Genomic DNA, 25,955 nt, shown 5'->3' with positions numbered 1-25,955 from the left:
TTAGTAAATTAAACAAATTTTGTTTTTTGTTACTTAGTGAAAAATTCTTCTAATAATTTAATTTTATCTGACTCATCTATATTGACAATTCAGACATACCTTATACATTTTAAAGTAGACGACTTTAAAATGTATAAGGTTAATGTTAAAGTTGATTTCATGTAATCGAATGAACTATCTTATAAGTAAAGTCGTCCCAGGAACGCAACTCAACAATATTGGCAATATCAATTTAGTCGTCTACTTTAAAATGTATAAGGTATGTCTGAATTGTCAATATAGATGAGTCAGATAAAATTAAATTATTAGAAGAATTTTTCACTAAGTAATAAAAAACAAAATTTGTTTAATTTACTAATGTTTGTATTTTGAGAACGATTTCCGAAGTGGAAATTGAAACGTCAATAAACGTATTTTAACCTTTAATTGTGGCTTATTCCCATTTAAATAGTAATTAATTATTAGTTATAATAAAAAATATTTTCTCTTTTCCTCAATACCAAATAAAGTGTAGGATCGTTGTATACTTCGTTGTATTTGTTTATTTCTTAATATTTTTTATTTATTCAAACTTTCTATTAGTTCCTTTTTTAATTATTTTAATTAATTATTTTAATTAAACCACTTTCCTATAAAATATAAAGTTGTATAGAGCAACTTTGAAACTTATTCACGTTAAAAAAACATTTAATTTAGGTATATGTAAACTATGCCCGTGACCAAGGCTTTTAAACGAAATAAAACTTTTATTTGTGAAGTGGAAAAATAGAAAAGGTGTATTAATTGGATGGATTTTCGCACTGCGGGCCTGCAGATATATTCTGTGTAGTGGCAATTAAATGGGAGTATACTGAGAAAATGGAATATGGTAGAAATGTTAACGGAAGTGAAGTTAAAACACTCGACGCCGCATTCATGTACTAAATGGAGTAATTAAAAGCGAAAACGAAAATGAAAAGGGCGCGATAACAAAATAATTTATGTGGTAGTAACGTTTTTGATAAAACAATGTAGAACTAGAAATAAGTGGGACATTTTTGGCATACAGGATTTCGTTTCGAGATTTAGACAAACAACTAATTTTTTTATAGATGTTATAAAATGAAACAGTAGAACAGATTCAGTAAAAAATCACAATTTTAAAATTTATTTTGAAATACTACAAAACGAAATAACCTGGAAAGTTTAAAAGACAAAACTGTGGAATTACTATACAAAAATACAATAAAATAAAAATAAGATTATTACGTTTATGGAAAATCTATGGAAAAATTATGAGCAACTGTAATAATCAGGTAGTGCAGCAGCAAAAGACGCTGCTTAAGAAGATATATCTATACAGAAGATCACTATTTAGTTAAAGCACGATTTAAAGAGAGAATATCCAATTTAAAAAAGGAGATCGGGAAAAGGAGAGAAAAAATCGCCATTAATAAACTAAAAGATCCCGACATTTCAAATGTATACAGACAGCAAATAGAAGATCAAATAAGGACAGAAAACTTAGAAGAAGAAGAAGACATTAACCAACTATGGGCCAATATACGAGATATTGTGTTATAGAAATCGGTTGAAATATTGGGCAAACCAAGTCAAAAAAAAGAAACCATTGGTTTGATCATGAGTGCGAAATGGTCAGAAATAGAAAGATCGCAGCATATCAAAAAACCATCGACGCAGGTTGTACACGGAGAAAAAAAAGAATATAGACGTCTTAGAAGAGAGGAAAAATGTATACATCGACGTAAGAAGAGGGAATACGAGTAGAACACTCTCAATGAGATACAAAGTTTATTCTATAAAAATAAAACGAGGAAATACTACAAATCATTAAATAATAGCTGTCGAAAATTTAAACCACGATTAAAAATTTGTAAAGACACTCACGGTGAAATTCTACATGATAAAAAATCAGTTCTTAACAGATGGGCACAACATTTCAGCGAACATCAAAATATAAACGATATTGAAGAAGGTTACAACATGTACAATCAACACAGTGAAGATTCAACAAGAGAAGAAGTTTCAAATGCCATCCTAAAACTCAAAGACAATAAAGCACCACGGTGGTGATCAACTTTTTGTAGCAATCCATAAACTAATAGTACTTATTTGGCAGAATGAATTGTTACCAGAAGAGTGGCTAAAGGGAATAGTATGTCCGCTGCATAAAAAGGGTGATTAAGTGGAGTGTAAGAACTATAGAGGCATTACTCTGTTAGCATCTGCGTATAAAATCTTAGGCAATGTATTGTTTGAAAGACTTAAACATTTTACAAAGGATATTGTTGATCAATATCAATGCGGATTTACTGCTGGAACGGCAACTTTCCAGCAGAAAATTGACAGTATGAAAAAAACTGCATTGTATAATGCAATGATAGACTTTGGGATCCCACCTAAGTTAGTTAATTTAACCCAACTACATTTGACATTGTTAATGGTCTAAGACAGGAGGACGCGCTGGGGTGTTTTCTCTTTAATATTGCCTTGGAAAAGGCAATCAGACAATTAAATATTAGAACTATTTTTATTAGATCGACGTAATTTCTCGCATTCGCTGACAATATGGTTATAGTAGACAGAAGTATGAGAGACATGGTGCAGTGTTTTACAAGGCTTGCGGACGCTGCAAGTGAATTAAGACTTGTGGTAAACGAGGAAAAACCAAATATATGTTGGTTTCTAAAAACCCCCGAAATATCCAACAGAGAATTCAAATTAACAACCATACCTTTGAGCAAGTCAAAGAATTCACATATCTTGGATCGGTAGTAAACGCAACAAACCCGACAAGCGACGAAATAAAAACACGCATAGGAATAGCAAACTGCTCTTAGAGAACTACTCACGGTCTCTAGAAACATTTAAAAAATAAAAATATATAACGTGCAGTAAAGCTCAATATATACAAGACCTTATAAAAGACCGGTTTTGATATATGGAGCTGAAACGGGTACCTTATTTCAAAATGATAAAAGACTTCTTGGTATTTTTGAGAGAAAAATTAGAAAGATTTTTGGGGCCGTAAATAAAAATGGGCTTTGGCGTCGAAGATACAACTTTCAACTATATCAGTTATACACCGATATTGTGAAATTCCTACAGTCAGAAGAGGGAGGAAGGTTGCCAAGAATCGACAGGAGTGGCGACTTCTTTGTGAACAGACCAAGATCCACAACGGATTGTCGAGTCACTTATGTTGATGATGATCTATACATTGTAATAATGTAATGTAATAATGTATACATTATTATCATAATGTAGGGCAACAATCCAGGGTGGGTCTTGGCTGACCGTACACTCTTGGGATACTTATTTTTTGGAGAATTAATTGGATGTTGTCTCATCATTGCACTCTTGGATGCCCAAGTGAATTTAAACCTATGAGAACTTCCTCCCAAACCAGTTTTACAAGTTTTCTCTAATCCTGTAAAATTGACTGTTATTACATTGAACACGAATAAGAAACGTAGCGATCAATATACTTTCAAACTACGCTACTGTTTAAATTATCTGAGATAAGCTTGTTTAAATTCAATACAACACTGGGTAAATTGTTTTTAAAAAAGTCAAAGTATATTTATTAATATTTTTAATCTTACATCACCGACGCGAATTGTGGTTAACCAAATTTAGACCGAAGAACGAAGTAAAAACTCACTTAAAAAGTAATACTTTATCCCAAGTGCCTTGTATATAAGTACGTGGGTTTTGCCTGCAGGGAGTTTCTGGGAAGTTTGGAAAACTTATTCTAACCCGCGATGTGGGTTAAGAGTGGTGAAAAACGACGAGGCGACAGCGCCCGGCTTAATATTTGATTTCTATGGAATTGCGGTTTCTGTCTCTTGCGCAATCTCCATTTTCCCGGTTCAAAAGGAACAATAGGTTATATGATAGGGCAGGAAACCCTTTACTGGGATCACAAAACTTACGCAAAACTTATCGAGACAAGGGTATTTTGTTGTTATCTCGGGAAAACTAAAAGACAATTTAAAAAATTCGTATTTCATAATCTTAAGAAACCCATATAATGGAGTTTTGATCCCTTCATTTATCATTAGAAGAACTCAATAACCAAAGACTTCATTGTGTTTCTATAAACAAAAGAGACATAGCTAAAACCTTGAGTATTCTATATCCAGTGTCGATTATATAGATTGAACTGCAAATATTTTTTAATATTTTACATAGTCCAAGCCTTACTTCATAGATTGATCAGTAACAAACCGTAAAGTCATGAGAAGAAAACATAAGGGTACGGACATAACAGAAACCATTAAAACCAGATAGCTGCAGTACTCGGGACATGTTAACGTGACGAAAGATATTACGTATTTCAATTAGTTATGCAAGGAAGAATTAAGAATATAATAGAAATATGCTTTATTGTCACTGAAAATTGTACAATTTTATGGACAAAGCTTACAAAAAGTCAAAAAAATAATAACAATAACAATTAAAATTTACTAAAATTACATAAATTGTCAATATCATAAAATAAAAGATAATAAAATAATACAATCCACTGCAAAATTTAACTAAACTGCAAATTGCATAATAAAACCTTACGAACTAGTTTACGAATAAGTTTAAGTTGCTGCATATGATACCCATATATATATATATATATATATATATATATATATATATATATACTTTCGTTGCTTGTACCTAAACGTACTGTAATTTCTTAGTTATCCGTTAAGAAATTCTTCCACTGAATAATATGGTTTTTCAGATAGATAGGCTTTTGTCAATTTACGGAACTTAACGAAAGAAGTTGTAGATTTAAGTTGCAAAGGGAGATGGTTGTATAATTTTTTTGCCGAATATCATATAGATTTCTTTACTAACTCAGTGGACGGGCTCGGTAAATACACATCAAAGCTTCAATTTCTGGTGGAGTTGTCATGATTAGGTCTTGCTAGAAAAATATATAGGTTTTTAGGAATTAAGCAAACAGTTTCTAGAATATATAAAGAGGGACAAGTTAAAATCTCGTGATTTTTAAAGAAGCTTCTGCAATGTGTTATTCTACTGAGGTGAAAAAGATACCGTACCGCTCTTTTTTGTAATTTAAAAATAACATCAGATTGTGCAGCTGTACTAGAACCCCAAAAAGGAAGGTTATATCGAAGATGAGACTCGAACAAAAAAAAATATGTTATTTTGGAAGATGCTAAATTGATTTCCTTCGAAACAGACCTTATTCCGTAGGAGGTTGAAGCTAGTTTTTTACTTAACAAATCGATATGAAGGGACCATTTAAGGTTGCTGTCTATAAAAATACCAAGAAATTGTACAGAATTAACGATAGTGATCTGGCTGTTATTAAGAAGCAAGGGTTGAAGAGCTCCTTTATAGAATAATGCTACTGTCTTATCTACGTTAAAAGACAGTAAATTAGAGTCGGACCAGGTGTTTATTTTAAGTAAATCAGAAGTTATAATTGCATGAAGAGCTGCAATATTACAGTTCCTCCAGATAATACTGGTATCATCAGCAAAAAGAAAAATTTTTGCATTGATTTTTAAGTTAGTGATGTCATTTATAAAGATAAGGAAAAGTAGAGGACCCAGTACTGAACATTGTGGTACTCCACATACAATGCTTTTGTGACTAGAGTGAGTATCATTTGCTCTAACTAGTTGTTTCCTATTCCTCAAGTAAGATTGGAACCAATTCAAAGAAATACCTCGAATTTCGTAGGAATTTAGTTTTTTTTTATCAAAATGTCGTGATTTACACAATCAAAAGCTTTGGCATAGTCACAAAAAACAGTGGCAGTATAAAGATTATTGTTTAGTGCTTGATAGACCTCATGTTGTACAGAAAGCACATGTTGTACATAGCATCACTGGTACATTTATTAGATAAAAAGCCGAACTGACTTTGTGTGACAATGTTGTTTTTAACGAGAAAGGATGTAAGTCGAGATTTTATAAGTCTGTCAAAAATTTTGGATAGGACCGGTAGTAAGGCAATAGGTCTATAGGTGCGGACATTAGAATTTACTAATTATACCACCCTTATGAAGAGGAATAATAATGGCTGTCTTTAGGCACTCTGGAAACATACCTTTTTTAAAGGAATCGTTAATTAGTGAGACCAGGACTTCCAACACATTTTTTGGGAGATTTAAGACAATTTTTATGGATAGTCCATTAGTATTACAGGAAGATTTGGTTTTGATACTACTGAATGTTTGGATTAGTTCAGATTTATGAACTGGTCTTATAAAGAATGAATTCGAGACCTTTTTTGAATTGGGGAGATAGGAAATAGGATCTTGTCGTGGTTAACTAGTTAATATTATATTTTTACTCACATTAACGAAGTATTCATTTAGATTTTCAGGGTTTGGAACAGAAAATGTTTGAGCTGTATTAGTTTTATTTCGAAGATCGTTTATTATGGACCAAGTTTCTCTTGCAACATTTTAGAGCTTCCCAGACGATTCTGATAGTACATTTTTTAGGTGTTTTGATAAGTTTGGTCTAGCTCGTGAAATAATATACTCAGTGTTAAAATTCGCTCAACGAGAAGCAGCTGCTGATAAACCTATTATTGACTTGAAGCGGCGTTTTCCGGGAAAACGCCGAAATAATACTTTTACACAAAAAACCAGACATTACTAATATTGAAAACTATAGACCTATAAGTTTGTTGTCACACTTATACAACTTGCTAATAAAAATATTAACCAACCGCATAACACAAAAAATTGATTTCTATCATCCGGTTGAACAGGTGGGATTTAGAAAAGAGTTTGGTACTAACGATCACTTACAAACCATCAGAACACTGGTAGAAAAAACCACAGAATACAACGTACCTCTACATATGGCATTACACTACACTACATACACTACACTTATTAAAAACATTTATGAACCGGTCACATTCCACATCAAAATCAATAAAGACAAGGTGATACTATTTCACCAAAGCTTTTTACCTAAGCATTGGAAAATGTATTCAAACAGCTCGACTGGGAGCAAAAAGGTCTAAACATTGATGGTGTACGTTTGAGTCATTTGAGGTTTGCGGACGACATAGTATTATTAAGTACAGATATCAAGGAACTGGATCAAATGCTCAAGGAATTAAATCAACAGTCAAATAAAATAGGTCTTAAAATAAACCTTCAGAAAACAAAAATAATGAGTAATTTACAAACTAATATTGTTATTGACAACGTCAGTCTTAAAAATATAGATCACTATATATATCTTGGACATACCATTAAAATCGGCGAAGAAAACCAAATAGCCGAAATAAAAAGACGCACACAATAATTGTCTTGGGTAGCTTTCAGCAAGTTAAGCTTTATCTTGACGAATAAAGATATTCCAATGTGTCTAAAACGTAGAGTTTATGACAAATGTATCTTGCCTGTAACTACATATGGACTGGAGATCATGGTCTTTACAAAGAAAACCTTAGAGCAGTTCAGTACAACCCAAAGAGCGATGGAGAGGGCCATGCTAGGGATTAGTTTGAGAGACAGGATTCGAAATATCGACATTCGTGAAAGAACAAAGATTACTGATGTCGCAGAACGTATAGCAAGGCTCAAGTGGAAATCCCAAGATAATCCCGAAAAATGGACACAGAGATTAACAAACTGGAGACCAAGAGAGAACAGGCGAGGAGTAGGCAGACCACAGAAGAGGTGGGCAGATGATATCAAACAAGTCGTGGGCAAGCAGTGGATGAGAATTGCCAAGACTAGAAATCAATGAAAGCAAATAGAAGAGGCCTATATCCAGCAGTGGACGAATAAAGCCTAAAGATGAAGAAGTTCCTAACCGAAATCCCATAACAAGATCTACTGTCAGTAATTTAGTAAAAAAGTTTAATGAAACTAATTCAGTAAAAGATTTATCCAAATAAAGCGCAGAAAAACTGCATCTACTTAAAACAAATCTTCAGATATTTGTGTCCTGTTACAAGATGATCCATATTTAAGTACTAGATAAATATCCAGGGAACTTAAGATTTCGCAAACATTCGTAATGAAAACTTAACGTGAAAATAAATTCCATTTAGGAATTTATTTTCACCATTATTAAATGGTTAAGATATACTCCATCTATTTTTAATCCCTTTTGGGATTGTGAGGTTCTGTTTTACCAGAACGCATGTGCTGACAATTCAAGTAGTTCTTTTGAATCTTTGTCGTTAAGGTTCATTGATAAAACCGAATGAAGTTAAATCCCAGTATAGGGAAATATTATTTTTGATTTTCTTTTTTACTTATATTATATTGTTCATGTATTATTATAATAATATCTTATTGAGATGCATCTAAGAAAAGCAAGGGAATGTTATCTTTTTTAGTTAATGAAAATTAATTATTAAAGTAGGTTAGTTGTTAATGGATATATCAGTCAAGTTAGTTATTTGTGATGTTGTATTGTTCTTGGTATCTGATTTAAGTAAGAAGTGGTATATATCGCTTAGATTCTCTCTCTTAACATTGATGGAGAAATAGTTAAGGAAAATATAAGACATTTCAATGAACTCTCTTTTAGATTTATTGTTCTCACGGTGGAGAATTGTAGTGTTAGTATAGTCCATGAGATGACCAGTGGAATGGACATGTTTGGCTAATGCACAGCGGTCAGGGTGAAGTCGAGAATCACTTTTGTGTAGTGTAATACGTGATTTCAATAATTGAGATGTTTAGCCGATGTAGGAATTGCTGCAAGAGAGGATTGGAAACGTTCGGCGAAACAATTGATACTCATTAGAGTCTTTCTTGCAGATTTCCCCAATATTTAAGAGTTTACTATTTAACTTATCTGCAAAGATTAAATTTCTTTTCTATATATATATATACATATATATATATATATATATATATATATATATATATATATATATATATATATATATATATATTTATATATATATATATATATATATATATATATATATATATATATATATATATATATATATGTATACGCTCTGTATTTTTGAGTTTGCTTTTGCTTTACACTTACTTTGTCCGACATGTTTTTCATTTCAGCGAGGAGCATTTTGTCGCCTATTTTGTTACCTTCTTTCAATTTAATGTTGAAGTGAAGATTTTTTTTTCCATAAATTGTTTCATTTTATCATTAGTATCTCCTTCATCATTAGTTTTCAAATCTAAGCCTTTTATTTCTCTTTTTTTGTCTTTATCCAGCTGTTCGATTCTCTTATTTGCATCATCAAGTCCCTTCTCTTCTTCTAAATTTTTTTGTTTCAATTCTCTAATACAATCCAGTGTCTCTGGATGTGTTTTTTATGCAGTTTTTTAATTTCGGCCATCATATCGTCATTTTTAGCCAAAAGTTCACGCATTATTTTATGCATATCCTCGTTTTGTGGGTTCTTTTTGCTCGGTGATCTCTCCGTTAATTTAGGGACAATAACGAAATTTTATTTCAAAAATGACCGCGTTAAATGTATTTTGTCTGAATTGATAGACCATTGTCGACCATAGTACTGTTAAGGATGTCATATTTAAAGATCCCAGAAAAAAAAATATAATGTCAACTAAGGGATCGTATAAATTTCACCCCAGTTATAGATGTATTCAAAGAATATGTAAATTATATATAATATAAGTATCAATAAATATCCGAAAACCTTTGTGCCGTACAATATTTTAAAGAGAAATCGAGAAAACGAAACTGATCGGAAAAATTCATATTGTTACGAGGACGCCCAAGGAGTATTTATCAACCAGAGCACTTAACAATAAAATATTGACATCGTTAATTCTGCGTTCGTTTAAAATTTACATTTATTTTCTCTTTGAAACGCCGCGCAAATATTTTCCGCATTTCTCTCTTTGCATTTCGAATGAGAACGGTACAGAGAGCTTATTTATAAAAGTCTTTCAATTTAGTATACTATTTTACTCTGCTCCATATTACGATAAAAATATAAAAGAAGATTTCTATTGACGGGCGGATTTATGAAATCTGTTGAGAGCTATTATTTGTACATCGCAAATTTAAAACCTATAGAAAAATATCTCTATATTGGAAAAGAAATAATTCGACTGCATAATAATTCGAACAAAATCAACGTGGTCTATCAGATGATATTTTACTTTGTTTAAGGTGAATACTATTAACTGTGGTCCTAATAATTAAATTACGTGTTGCCTATCGTCAAACACCTTATAATAAAATCGTTTGCTGAAATGTTCCGGTAAATCACATACCTGCAGGTATCGATTCTCGCAATTATAGTGTATTTCTTAATTTTTGGCAACATACTAAAGAGTCAAAAATGCTAATAATCATAAATGCGTCATTTGTGTTGGTTTTTGCCAAGATTTGCCCTTATTTTGCAATATATCTGTTATGCCACTGTTTGTCTGTTTTATTGGTCAGCCTCTTCTGGTTTTCCCTATTAGTTTAGCTTCCCACAATCTTTTCACTTGTCTGTTATTGTCCATTCGTGTTATATGGCCGAAACGTGCTAATTTTTTTCCTTTATTGTGTCAAGTAATGGTTTAATTTTAAATCTGTTTCTTATTTCTTCATTTTTGAGTCTGTCTGTCCCTCTTGACACTATCGTTCTTTTGAGGTATTTCAACTCTGCTGTTTGTATCCTCCTCTGATGCCTTCTGTTTAAGATCCAGTTTTTTGCTCTTTATGTCAGCGTTGGCCTATATACTATTTCATATATTGTCATCTTCGTTTTCCTTGATATTTCTTTGCTGTTGAGGAAACCTCTATTTACAGCCTGGAATATGTTTCCTGTACTCTCGTCCTCGTCTCTTGTTTAGATCGTCCTGGATGCTTGCTGTGTTAGTGCTACTAACATAGATATTTGTATATGTTTGTTTGCTTTATTTTTTGTTGATCTATTACCACTTCGATTTCGTCATACGTGTCTTTTTCCTTGTTATTTTCATTATCTGTGTCTTTTCTTTATTTACATTTAGGTTGTTTATACAAACAATATATATATATATATATATATATATATATATATATATATATATATTATATACAACGAGTTTTAAAGTTTATTTTCATAACAATAACAGCTGCTACTACATATATCATCTCGATTATTTTAGAAAGAAAGTTAAAAAGAACGAAACAATACAGGGTGAGTCATGAGGAACTTTACATACTTCTACCATATGTAGAGTCCCTTAGGGAGCATATCATGTGGCCACTAAAAAATGTCAACTCCTCTTCTTTATTAATTAACAGGGTGATTTGTGTAATTGACCATTTGTTTCATTTTACTGTAGTGTTTATACGGCTCATTTGATTTTTTAAATTTTTGCATGATACACTACACTACTATCAAGCATTCGACTGGTATAAGCTAAACTAAAAAATTCCAGGACTGGCTTTGGAAAAATTAATTTAGAGATTCGTATTAAATATTACACCCTGTATAAATTTTTTTTAAAATGCAATAAGTGTTTTTCAAACTACATAAATAGCCAATGAAAACGACATATGCGACAATGCTGTCGCACTTTTATTAAATTTTTAGTGAACGATCAAATCTTACCAAAAATAGAACAACCATAATGAAGTATCAAATTATAAGGTAATTAATTTAAACAAATGTTATAAATTTCAAACATTTTAATTGAAATGATAAACTGAGTCACTGCAAAACAAAAAACAGTAACTACTAACAATAACGAAGAACAATTTAAAAAAAAACTAAAAATATGAACATAGTTATGATAAACCCATAAATTAGAACTGGAAAAGATACAATAATGGTAACAAAATAAAAATAATTCAAAATAGATTTTCGAAATGGAACCCTGCAGCCTGTACACATTTTTGTTGCCGAATTGTTAATTGTCGTATTGAATTATGGATACTCTGGGGATCGTTTCTAATAGTATTACAACAATGTATAATTCTATCAATTAATTGTTGTCGGTTATTAATATTCACTGCGTAAACTAGTTGCTTCAATCGTCCCCAAATATGGTAATCAACGGGATTGAAATCAGGGGATCTTGAAGGCCACGAAATAGGACCTGCACGTCCTATCCACCTGTTGCCATAAACATTATTAAGATGTCTCACTGCCAGTAAAAAGTGTGGGGGTGCCCCATCATGCTGAAAATACATCCCTCGGATAGCAACGTTCGCGTTGGCAAGCAAATTCGGCAAAATATTTTGTAGAAAGTTCAAATAGACCTGCTCTGTTAAAGGATCATCAAAAAAGTGAGGACCTACTAATTGGTTATTTATGACACCAATCCACACGTTAACCGAAAACCTTAACTGAGAACGACGTTCTCGAATAGCATGGGGATTTTCTTCTGCCCACACATGTGAATTTCGTGAATTATTTATCCCGTCTCTGGTAAATTGGGCTTCATCTGTAAATAGTGTCCTGTATAGCGTTGGTCGATTATTGTTAATCCATCTACAAAATTCCAACCTATCGATCTCATCTCCAGCATGTAGTCGCTGAACCATTTGAATGTGATATGGGTATAGATTATTTTTTTGTAAGACTCTACTTACTTTTGATTGAGTAACATTGAGTTCTCGACTTACTTGTCTAGTGCTTATTGTAGGGTTCATAGTAACGGCGTCCATAATGTCATCTTCCTGCGCTTCATCTACATGTCGCTCTGTTGTTCCACTAGGAAAAGTGCCATTTTCTCGCAAATAATTAAAAACTGACCCAATTTTTGGATGACTGGGAGTTCGACGATTAGGAAATCTCCTGCGATATTCTCTACTAGCAGCCCTACCATTCCCATTACAGAATCCATAAACAAATATTATGTCTGCATATTCTGTGGTCGAAAACTGATGTGGCATTTTGAACGAAAGTAACAAAAGCTCTACCAAAACTAACACAATGTACTTAACGTAGATATGATAGAAGAAATATGTATTCTTGTACACATAAATAACAATTGATAATGACAATAATGACAATGGGTATAAAATATCAAGAAACGTCAAACGGTCAACGCCAACCTTCATTTTAAACTTTTTTAGATTTATTTTTATTTAGTACAGTTGATGCAATGTATTATTATTTGACATAAAATTTTAATCATTTACAATCAACAAAAACTAACACATACAAGAGGTTTGACTTTTTAATCAATTTAATTTATTATTTATCGAAAATAATGCCCCAATACGATCTATGAGTAAAAATTTAAAATTGAAAAACAATTGATTCTATCGTAGAGATATGACAAAGTGACAGTAAAGATGTTAATTTTCTACGTATTAGATTATGTTGTAGGAACTCATTTTAATTAAAATGTTTGAAATTTATAACATTTGTTTAAATTAATACCTTATAATTTGATACTTCATTATGGTTGTTCTATTTTTGGTAAGATTTGATCGTTCACTAAAAATTTAATAAAAGTGCGACAACATTGTCGCATATGTCGTTTTCATTGGCTATTTATGAAGTTTGAAAATCACTTATTGCATTTTAAAAAAAATTTATACAGGGTGTAATATTTATTACGAATCCCTAAATTAATTTTTCCAAAGCCAGTCCTGGAATTTTTTAGTTTAGCTAATACCAGTCGAATGCTTGATAGTAGTGTACTGTATGATGCAAAAATTAAAAAAATCAAATGAGCCGTTTAAACACTACAGTAAAATGAAATAAATGGTCAATTACACAAATCACCCTGTTAATTAATAAAGAAGAGGAGTTGACTTTTTTTAGTGGCCACATGATATGCTCCCTGAGGGACTCTACATATGGTAGAAGTATGTAAAGTTCCTCATGACTCACCCTGTATATTTATACAAATCACTTTAAAAACATATTATTTAGATATAGAGATATTTATAAATACACATAGGGTGCTTAAGGATGCAGATCGATAATAGACTATATCAGCAGTCGGCAAACCGCGGCACACAAGCCGAATGCGGCTGTTTGATTACTTGGTTGCGGTTCTTCCGTGAAATGAGTGAAGTAGATAAAGCAAATGTAATTGAGTGCTTCGAAAAACATCAAACTCCTTTAGAAAAAATGGTCCCGATTTCAACAGACGAGACAGAGCAAAAAGTATGATAGGTTCATGAAATGGGTTTGAAGCTATTTAAAAAAAAATAATCACGAGACTCTTTTACCATTTTATGCACAGTAAGTACTATGTGCGCAGATATTTCCTAAAGAAATTTGCAAAGTATTAGAATTGGTGCTTTAGATTATTAACTCTATTGTAGCTAAACCTTTTTACTATCACCAATCTTTTGCTGCTTAACAAGGTTAATTAATTGGTTATCGAGAGAAAACATTTTAATAATCATAGTCTTCCTTTATACCAATAGCGCGGCTTTGAGATTACAGCAGGGTAATCTGCTATGGCTTGGGCCTACGGTGTACAAGGAACGTAACAGGCAAGTGCTATGCTTCAACTATCTATTATTATCCCTCGTTTTACTCAAGGTAATAATGTAAGAAACTGAGTCAACATGGGGAATTTAGATATTACAAACATCTAGATGTTCTCGCCGGCGCCTGGGGATCGATCTCCTACCTTCTGCGTGGAAGTTAGACAGTTTGCCGCCTGAGCTATCGAGCCCTATGATTTTTAAAGATTAAATATTTTAAAACGTTTATTTTATGGTGTATGTTAATTTTTATTTAAATCTGCCTCATCGTAAGTTAGAAAAATAAGGAAACACAAGTTTTTCTAAATATAAAATAAAGCTTTTCTCAGCATGTTTAAAGACTTTGGAAACCTTTGTTTTTGTTAAAAACCTCTGACTGCTACGGTTACATAATTTTGTCGGACTTTAATATTGATATGGATAGCTTTGAAATACAGTGGATTAAAAAAATAAAGAATTGTGAAGCTCAAAATTCAAATTTTAGAAAAATAAATGTAAAGTTTACAGCAGAAGTGGTTTACTTTCAAACATCTAAAGAAGGAAGATGTTTGGAAAAATATTTAACATTTACCTACTTAAATATTTTAGTTTTATTTAAGTTTTAGTTATATTTTTATTTTATTATATATGACCTATTTAGTTGTACATATTGTAATTACTTATTTAGTTTAAAAGCTACTTTCTTATTTTTAAATTCCCACGTTCAAATTCGCTAACTTATATTATGTTGTCAAGTTGTGAGAAATCACTTGTACTTAATTCACAAAAGCAGAAAAAATCTTTTAAAGGATCAAATTTCTTGAAACCTTGTGTTAAAAGCTCAAGATGACAGTTTTATTTTATTACGGTACGCTTTTCTTAACTATCCCTCGACAACCTACGTACGAGGGTCTTGTCCATACACAGAGAACCCATGGTATAAAAAACGACAAGAGGACCGAGAAGTACAGCATGGCTGTTAAAGCAAATATCCAATAACTAAGAATAAAAATAAGAATTTTAGTGTAATACACTGGTTCTAAAGTTGGCTGTAGACGTAAAAACGGCTTGCAGGAACAATAGTAACTAGAGACTCGGTCTTTGTCATATTTAGTTCAAAAAACACATACATTACACGCTGGAAAGAACATCCCATCCAGACAAAACCTTTCTCCTCTGATTCAACTGGCGACTCCATCTCAACAGCCTCAAAGATGGTGCTGTTCTGCCTTGTAATGTGCTAATCCAACAACATTCAAAGCAAACCTGAAGAAGATCATAAGATCCTAAAAGGGGATCTCATGTTCAATCTTATTTGCAATAAAGAATCCTATCCTAATCCACAAATGAATATTGCGGTTGGCCGAGCAATACGAAGTAGTTAACCAGAAGTTGAGAAGATCGTACTACGCATCTATGACGAGTTCTTCCCGCGGTGGTACAACGTCGAGCCCATTTGCATGACGACTCCGGCCACCTATGGATGCTGTCCTTGCTATAGGCCAATTAACACATTCCAATAAAGATAAGTCAGCTTTTTTATGAATTGATAATAACTTATAAGTTATTATTGCTAAATTAATTGCTAAATTTATTCACAATCACATATATCATTTTTCGTTTATTATTTTAATTATTTAATCAGCTAATTTCAATACGTCCTACTTGAGTAGAAGATATGTTGATTTTTATCACCTGAAATAGTATTCCTGACTAATATAAATAACTGAAAAAACTACCGTTTGCTGTTTTTGCCTTATTTCGGTCTACATCCTCATGAGAACATATATTTTCAAGCATGAACTTTATCAAGAGTCAACTAAGAAATCGGCTTATCGATGAGAACTTGGAATTATATCTAAAGTTAAGTACAAAAACATAAACCCTTACTTTTCAAGAAAGTGCAAGACCATTTTTAAGTCTAGCCCAATTAGTTTAAAAAATATTCAATTTGCTTGTTTCAAACAACTTCTTTTTGCAATAACAATAAAAAAATGAACTTAGAATGATTTTACAAGTAGCATAAGCAAAAGATAAAGTTATTCTAGGAAAAGATTTAAAAAAATTTAGAAAAAATCATTTTCATCATTTTAAAACTTGATTGCAAATACGGTACAATTTTTTTTGCTTTTCCAAAAGGAGATGGAGGCGAGTACTTTGGTAGTTTATTAAATGAAGAATTGGACAGTTTAGTCAACGGAGAGAGTAACAACAATGGTAACCAAGATAACAAACGAGAAAGTGGTTCAATCAGTTCAAAAAATAAATAAAGGTAAAGCAGTCAGACCAAATGATCTTCCTGAGGAAGTGTCTATACCATTAGGAGAGACAGGAGCAAGGTGACTAACAGGTTTATTTAATAGAATTATGGAAGTGAGACAAATGCCAGACGCATAGAGAAGCAATATATTAGTACCTGTCTACAAAAACAACGAAGATATACAATAATGTATAAACTAAAGCACAATAAAACTACTTTCTCATACCATGAAAAATTGGTAGAGAGTCATTGATAGATAGATACGTGATGAAATCGAAATATCCGATAATCAGTTTGGTTTTAAGCAAGGCAGATCAACAACAGATACAATTTTTATTATGGAAATTGATGGAAAAAATACATTAATAAAGGAACAAACACTTATATGGTATTCATTGATCTTGAGAATGCATATTCTGTGGTGGACATTCAATAAAAAGGGAGTGCCTGGTGGATATGTGAATATTTTGAAAGACATGTATGAGGGAGTAACAACTAACCAACTAGTGTTCGGATAAGTGTGGGAGAGACTGATAAATTTCATGTGAAAGTAGGATTGCACCAAGGCTCGCTGCTTAGAATAAATGCCCTATTTATTTTCATTAGTGTTGGATCAGATAACAGCGAAACTACAGGGTAACATTCACTGGAGCTTAATGTATGCTGAGGTTGTAGGGTTAGAAGAAAATAGTGAAAGCGATTTAGAACAAAAACTGAAACAGTGGAGATAAGCTCTTAAGTAAAAAGGTTTAAAACCTAGTAGGATTTTGAATTTTCATTTAAAAATGAAGTCACTACAAATAAAATGATCTTTGAAAGGAGAAATGCTTGTGAAAAGTAATAGTTTTAAGTACCTAGAATCGATATTACAGAGTAATAGGGGGATTTATTCTAATTAATATAATTTATTTATTATTCATTTTCTGTTATCAAATTAATATAAAGAAATTCTCAACAAAATTTGTTTGCGACTCTCATCATGAACTTTAAAATTTATGATGATTGTTTATGACTGTTTTAAGCTTAAAGTGGAAAAGTTCCCTAGGGTTGGCTGTATACCATAGTAGTTAACAAACTTTACAATGAAGTAAAAACTTCTAGTCTAATTAATAAATATTTAATGAAACATTAAATTAAAAATCCAAATGGATTACACATGTTCAAATTGTTCAGAACGAACATAAGACCATCGTCAGTGAACTTTTAAGTACCTGCTAAATAACCTCATCATCGTCGTAATTTAAACAAATCCACTGCTTGATAATGGGGTTATTTAGCAAGTACTTTAGAGTTCACTGAAGACGGTTTGATAAGACCGAAAACGTTCGTTCTGAACAATTTGAACAATAGTAACTTTGGATTTTTAATTTATTGTTTCAATAAATATATACTCCAATGTAAAGTATTTTTAATAGTTTTAAGTACCTAGAATCAGTATTTCAGAGTAATGGGAAAATAAGGTTGGACTAACATCCATTTTATCACTGGATCACCCATCCAACCTTAAAATAATTAAGGTTGGATGGGTGAGATGGAAGGAAGCGAATTTTGTGTTGTGTGAAAGAAAAATTCCAATAAAGTCCAACAACAGATGCAATTTTTATTATAAGGCAGTTGATAAAAAAAATGCAGGAATAAAGAAACGAACACTCACATGGTATTCGTTGACCTTGTGAAAGCATATGATAGAATTCCTAAAAAACTGAATGAAAAATTCTATCAAACAGTCATAAGGTCAGCTATGATGTACGGAACATAATTTTGGTCAATTAAAAAGACCAGTGGTGGCACCAATTGATGCCAGAATGAAGGAGCATAGGTTAAGATTGTTTGGTCATTATACGAAAAATTGCTTATCTGCGGGTTCCTGGGAGGAGTGGGAGAGGAAGACCAAGGAAGACTTGGAGTAGACAACTAGGTAGGACATGTGGTAGGAGATTGATATTGGTATGACACAAGATAGAAACTTATGACTTATGAAACAATCTAATCAGGGAAGCCGAGTTGGCATAAGGACAGAGGCAAAGAGAATAATTATGATACAGTGTACAATAGCGATATCAGCTATGCCTTCATTTTGTACATGATGCATTATTATACAAAATGGACGTAAATGATATACCAACCTTTAAATGTTGAAAACTTCCTTGTACGGGTGACATGCCGACTGTCCGAATTCTGCCTCCTCCAGGTAAACGGAAGGTCGTCGTCATTTTTCGTCTTGGTTCAGATGATATCGGCATTCCGTACAGTCTAGCAACTTCTTGGAATGCTTTGTATCTTTCGTCACTACTTCGAGGAGTGGTAATGAGAGTTCCGTATATGGGCCGAGTTCTAAAACGTCCAATTTTTTGTCTGAAATAATATATCTCTATTAATATTAATAAATATAAATTATGTAATGTATAAAATGTGGGACATAAGAAACAAAACTAGTGGAAATAACAGCCATATTAAATATTCCTATTATTAAGAGATTTCTTAAAAAATTCCATGGTGAAAATGCACAAATTGTTTGTAAAATCCTGTGTGATGTATAAAATACAAAGTGGGTCACTGAAAACAGTCCATTCTCATATTTGTCAATATTCACTAGATTTTTTAATGCCGATTTTTGTTGCTGTATCTTTGAAAGATACATATATCAACCATTGATACAGATATCTGTATCACTTATTGCCTCTTAGTTTCACAAAACCTAATTTTAAATAGGGAATGGGAATTGACTAAATGAATCACGTGTGATGAAACCTGTAATAGATATCCACTACAATCGTATTATATCAGTTCGAACAAGTTAATATAAAATTTTGCTTCATATTTCACATTTTAATAAGACCCACACAATTGTGACGTCCTGGAACGACAGGAAGACGTTACATCTTGTCTAAGTTTCGTTATTATATTAAATTTTAATATATGACTTAATTTTAATGAAATAATTTAGAGCCGAAATACTTCCTAATGAAAATACCGTAATAAACCACCCACAGTAATATTAACCTAAATATTTGGCGTTTCTTTCTTTGTATAAGACAACCGTTAGGTTCCCTTTAAAAAGTTACCACCGTAATACTCCAAGTAACGACCACGACGTTTGAATAATTATTGCCGTGTGAGCGGTTGTTTTTCTAAACTGTTCTTAATCCAATCCAGACACTTTTTTGGTTATAAATATAGTGCCCCCGGTTTGTTTGAACCAGTTTTTGTCTCTTTAAAAGTCCAGAACAAAAATATCCTGTTAAAGATCACCCTAATGGTTCCGTCTGATTTAGATCACCCAACAAGTCAAGGGTTTTTTAATATTTGACTATACTCTTATAAATATCCTTCTTCTTCAAGTGCCTTGTCCGTTGCAAACGTTGGCTATCAACATGGTAATTCTAATCTTGTTTGCGGCGCTTCTGAATAGTTCGACCGATGTGAGCCGGAACCACTTCCGCAGATTTTGGAGCCACAAGTGTCTTCTCCTGCCTAGCACTCGCTTACTGTCTATTTTCCCCTGGACAATCAATTGCAGTAGACGGTACTTATCGTGTCTCAATATGTGGCCTAGATATTCAAGCTTTCTTTGTTTGATTGTGCTCACGATTTCTTTCTCCTTTCCGATTCTTTGGAGTACCTCTATGTTGGTGACATGTTCGGTCCAGGATATACGAAGAATGGGTCGGTACACCCACATTTCGAATACTTCTAGTTTTCTCGTGAGCGTCTCTGTCAGCGTCCAGGCTTCCATACCATATAGTAAGATCGGAAAGATGTAGCATTTAACTAGAAGTAGTTTTAGGGGAAGAGACAAATCCTTGCTTATGAGGAGCTTTTTCATATTGTTAAATGCTGCTTTAGCTCGTTCTATTCTCGCCTTAATTTCTTTGGCCTGTTCCCATTTTGCATTTACGTTGGTGCCAAGGTACGCATAAGATTCTACATGGTCAATTAGTATGTTACTTATCCGTAATTGTCGAGCAGGTTGTTGCTTTTTGCTTATCAGCATCCACTTTGTCTTCTTGAAGTTGAGGCTCAGGCCGTATTCCTCACTAACTGAATAAACTCTTTCCATTACCTGTTATAATTCGTCTATGGTACTGGCAAGGATCACCGTGTCGTCGGCATATCTTATATTGTTCGTTAACTCGCCGTTTATTTTTATGCCCTCATTTACATTTTCCATACATTTGTTAAATATTTCCTCGGAATAAATATTGGATAGGAATGGGGATAAGATACACCCCTGACGGACACCTCTTTTGATCTGCACCCTTCCAGTAAGTTCGTTGCCAATTTTTGCTCTTGCTGTTTGACCCCAGTATAGGTTTGCCACAATTCGAATGTCCTTGTCGTCAATACCTGTCTTTCGCAGAATATCCATCAATTGTTCATGATTGACATTGTCAAATGCTTTTCTAAAATCCACAAAGCACAAATACACGTCCTTATCAACGTCTCTACACCGCTGTATAAGCACCTGGAGAGCGAAAACTGCTTCTCTAGTTCCAAGTGTTTTCCGAAAACCAAACTGCGATCTATCGATATTTGACTCACATTTATCATATATTCTTCTATAAATGATCTTAGTGAACGCTTTAGTGACATGATTGATCAAGCTTATAAGCCGGTAGTCATCACAGATCTGGGCATTTGGTCTTCGGGATTGTAATAAATGTTGACTGTATTCGACTAGTTCTCCGGGATTTTACCGATATTATATATGTTGTTAAAAAGTACAACTAGATTATCAAGGAACTGTTTGTCTGATTTACATAGGATCTTTAATATTTCGCAGGGTACATTGTCCGGACCTGCTGACTTATTGTTTTTTAGTGCTGCAATGGCATCTTCTATCTTCGATTTAAGGATTGAAGGACCTGTATCTCCTTCTCCATATAGGTGATCATTAGTCCTGTCAGATGCAAATAATTTTTCTATGTATGATTTCCATGTTTCTAAGATCGTTGATGGCTCCGAGATAAGATTACCATCGCTATCTTTTATGCTGTTGGGTGACTTATTGAATTTCCTCTTGTTTGTCATTGATTTTATTTTTTTGTGCATATTGTAACTGTCATATTTCCGTTCGTATTGTTCTATTTCCCTGCATTCCAGAAAACGTTGAAAAACCATTTTTCTTTTGCTTCTCGAATTTTCGTTCTTATGATTTTGTGGATCTGCTGGTATTTTTCTGCATTTTTATTCTTGAATTTACGTCTTTCATCCATCATATCCATTATCTCATCAGACATCCATTCTTTCTTCTTCTGTCTGTCACGCTTTGGATTGCTTCCCTCGATTTATCCCATCTCTCTATTATGTCCGACGTGTTCTCGTTAATGTCGTTTATTTTCTTTCCTAGTTGTTCTCGTACTTTTATTTCGGTTTCTGGGTTAGTTAGTTTCTTAATATCAATTGTGTTTAAATTAGATCTTTTCTCGAGCCGTTTTTCTCTCATGACCATTCTGCATACCAACAGATTGTGGTCCGTAGGAACAATCGGCACCAGGGTACGTTTTTGATGATTTTATCATATTTTTATATCTTGTTGGTACTGCTATATAATCTATCTGATTCCTTATGATGTTGTCAGGTGAGTCAGCGGGGGATTTCCATGTGCAAAGTCGACGTTTGGGGAGCTTGAAGAGTGTATTACTTAATAGCAGGTTATATTCCTGGTAGAAGCATAAGTTTATCACCTCTATCGTTTCTCTCCCCTAGACCGAAGTTTCCCACGATCTCATTCCTTGCCTCTGCCAACCTTTGCATTGTTGCATAAATAGGCCAACTCTAGCTATCCTATTTCATTTTCCATTGAGCAGGTAAAATATGTCTCCAAGTATGTCTCCACACCCCTGATAAAGGGTAAGCTATTTTTTGACACCTTTCGTAATTTTTTATTATCTTTTTATTATTCCTCTTATTTGACATTCTCTTCTTTTATTTCTCTGACATTCCTTATTTAATTAGGGTCCGTTGTTGGTCCACCGTTATTCCAATGTGGGTCCAAAGCCAATCTAACGTTTAGCCGTATAGTTAATTTATTTTTTATTTAAAACATTTTTCTTTAGAATGTATAACAAACTTTTTATAGTCAAAAAACTATCTTTTTTACTTTTTAAGATTGACTTAAAAAATAGTACCTACAAAATCAGCTGTACGTCTTCACGTATTTTTCAAAAGATTTTTTTAACTTTTTTTCTTCATTAACTAGGGTATATGCATCTCCTTTGTTTTCGTATACTGAAATACTGCTATTACAATTATTCGTCTGGTATTTGTTATACTTCCATAATTCTACTAAACAAACCTTATCTCTTACTGGGAATATCCATAAATATATCTCCTAATTGATCATAGAAAGCTTTTTTCTTGCACACCTACACTCCTAATACAGACAATAAAATACAAACTCACAATTTCAAAGCGACCTACATTTTTTATCGCAAAAGCACTAAAATAACAAAAACTATATAATGAGTTTGTATATATTTTTTATAGAAATATAGAAATGTAGAAATGTAGAAATAGTTTATAACTTGAAAATAGTACAAACATTCAATATGTCCAAGTAAATTTCATTCAGAACTGATATTTAAAATATATAGATAAAAACAAAACATCGATGAACGTATTTCGTGTGCGTATGAAGTGAATATGGCGTTTATCCTGATTTTGTGAATGAAACTCCAACAGTTATCTTTGCCCGAATGCTGGAATTTCAGAAATCTATAACAGCTGTTTTTGTCGTCGGTATTGATCCAGAGTTGAGTAGCTGTTTAAACGCACCTGTTAGCTTTTCATACCTTGATTCATTACTGCGACATTTGGAATTGAACTTTTAGGGCTTTAATTTTACATTCATTTAAAAATAACCGAAAGATGCATGTTGTGACGATGCATAGATGCATGTTTTTTGCAGTCGTATTTATGGGTTCGTTTAGAAACTTCTACAGAGTGTTGATAGATTTAATTGGTAATCTCTACAACTGAGTTCTCGCTAATTGATCAATTTGCAACATGCATCTTTAAAATGCTTAATTAACATAATACAAGTGTTAAAAGTTAACAGTAGTATAAATAAATACATATATTTACCACAATAAACATGCTTTTAAATATTTTTTTCTAAATTACCAATATTAAAACACATCCCACTAATTTTGGCACAGTTACTTGATGGCATATCTCTATCACAAAAAATCCTACCTCTCCCATCTCCATATCCTCCTTGGTCTATAGTCATTCCTCAATGTAACACGTCACTTACAAAATAAGATAAGTTTACAACTTACAAGGAATTCATTAAAAACAATTTTAAAGAAATTATCTTTACAAAGAAATACGACATAGTACTATACACTGATGCGTAAAAAAATGATACGGGAGTAGGCTGTTCTGTTACAACGTCACATATTCTTATCACGTCATCCGTTATCTCCTCCCTTTTCAGCGTTCATACTGGTGAATTATTCAGTTTACTTCAAGCTATCAAATGCATTTCATAAACAAATAAGCAAGTTGCTATATGCACAGACTTTCTAGCCTCAATTCAATCTATATTCATTGATCATCCTATAGTCCAAAAGATTCACCACCATTACCAACTTATCTTTTCCCAAAATATAACAGTTACTCTAATCTGGTTACCGTCCCATATTGGTATAACAGGCAATAAACTTGCAGACCACCACGCAAAACTTACCTCGAGATCTTTTGATCCCGCTGTTAACATCCAAATTAGTAAGAACTTAAAATCTCATATTAAAAGAAGAACAAGAACCCAATGGCAACAATATTGGGACACCAACTTCTCAGCCCTCCTCCTATTGGAAAACCCTGTCAAACATCATTTTTAGTAGACAAATCCCTTATGCTGAAAATGTCCTAGGCGAATATCAAGCTGGTTTTAGGGCAAACAGATCAACAATAGATCAACTATGCATGCTGAGACAACTTCTAGAAAAGGAATGGGAGTATAACGGACCCAAACACAATCTTTTCATAGACTTTCGACAGGCATATGATAGCGTAGAAAGAAGCCAAGTATGGAATGCCATGGCGGAGTTCTCAATACCAAAGAAACTCATTCGGATGAGTCTATATGGAGCGTGGAATGTCTAAAGTACGTGTAAATAATAAACTGTCTGGCAGCTTTGAAATCAACAGTGGCCTCAAACATGGTGATGCGTTATTTCCACTACTTTTTAACCTTGTATTAGAGGAAGCCATGAGGTCAGCCGAAATAAAAACAGAATTGCTATCGGTTCAAGGTCCCAAGCTATTACTCGCATATGCAGATGATATAGATCTCGAGGGCGACTCCATCCTATCCACGAAAGATATCTTCAACAAGGTGGAAGGAGCAACAAGTGAAGAAGGGATGAAGATTAATGAAAAGAAGACGAAATATATGTGTATAAATAGAATGACACGAAGAGACAGAATAGGACAAAATGTGACGGTCAACACCTTCAATTTCGAAAGAGTACAACGTTTTAAGTATCTGGGGGCCGAATCACAGCTGACGACGATGTTACTAAAGAAATAAAAGACAGAATCCAATCTGCAAACCGCTGTCTATTCGCACTGAATAAGCTCATAAAATCAAAAAATCTTACAAGAAGTTCAAAGATCAAAATCTATAAATCCATCGTCAGATCTGTAATAACATACGGATGCGAAACGTGGACCATGACCAAAGCAAACGAAGAAAAGCTCAGACGCTTTAAACGAAATATACTTCGGACCTCACCATGACATCACCACAAACCAGTATAAAATCAAAACCAATATCGAATTAAAAGCACTCTACAATGACGCCGATATTGTCCAAGAAATTAAATCACAGCGACTAAGATAAGCAGGCCACGTGCACAGACTGCATAACGAGAGACTTAATCATCCTTTTGTGAGTGGCTTTAGTAGCCGAGCACATTAATTTTAAATAATAAAATATATTTTTTCAATTTGACCTAAATAATATATATATTTTAAAACAAACTAACTTTTGACAACTTTAATCCGTGGCGTGCCATGAGTTTAAGGGTCAAATTTATCCCAATATTTTTACGCCACTGGATTAAACATTTTAATGAAAGAAATTTTCTAAGATATGGGAAATAGAATACTAAATATCATTCTGAATCTCTTTTTTTGTATAATTTCTTTGTTACGTACCAAATTTAATGGGGATATACCACAATTTGGATTAAAATTGTGGCATATTCCCATTAAATATGGTAGATAATAACTGAAGATGATATATTTTTCATAAAATATTAAGCGCAAAGTTTACTACTGGGCGATTCTTTAAAATTGTGTAAAATATAAATTTATCG

The 25,955-nt window shown here is 32.9% G+C and overlaps 1 protein-coding gene across 1 annotated transcript in view; it reads right to left on the bottom strand.

The window, feature by feature from the left end:
- Positions 1–25,955, bottom strand: part of LOC140452394 (uncharacterized) — a 172,624-nt gene that overhangs the window by 15,828 nt on the left and 130,841 nt on the right. The window contains exon 3 of the mRNA XM_072546617.1: positions 18,753–18,981. Coding sequence (XP_072402718.1) covers positions 18,753–18,981 — 229 coding nt within the window. The remainder of the gene's footprint in view (positions 1–18,752; positions 18,982–25,955) is intronic.

The sequence above is a fragment of the Diabrotica undecimpunctata genome, chromosome 10, assembly GCF_040954645.1.
Source record: "Diabrotica undecimpunctata isolate CICGRU chromosome 10, icDiaUnde3, whole genome shotgun sequence".
Taxonomy (NCBI): Eukaryota; Metazoa; Arthropoda; class Insecta; order Coleoptera; family Chrysomelidae; genus Diabrotica; species Diabrotica undecimpunctata.
Note: the sequence above shows the minus strand (reverse complement) of the source record. Positions and strands in the feature narration are given on the sequence as shown.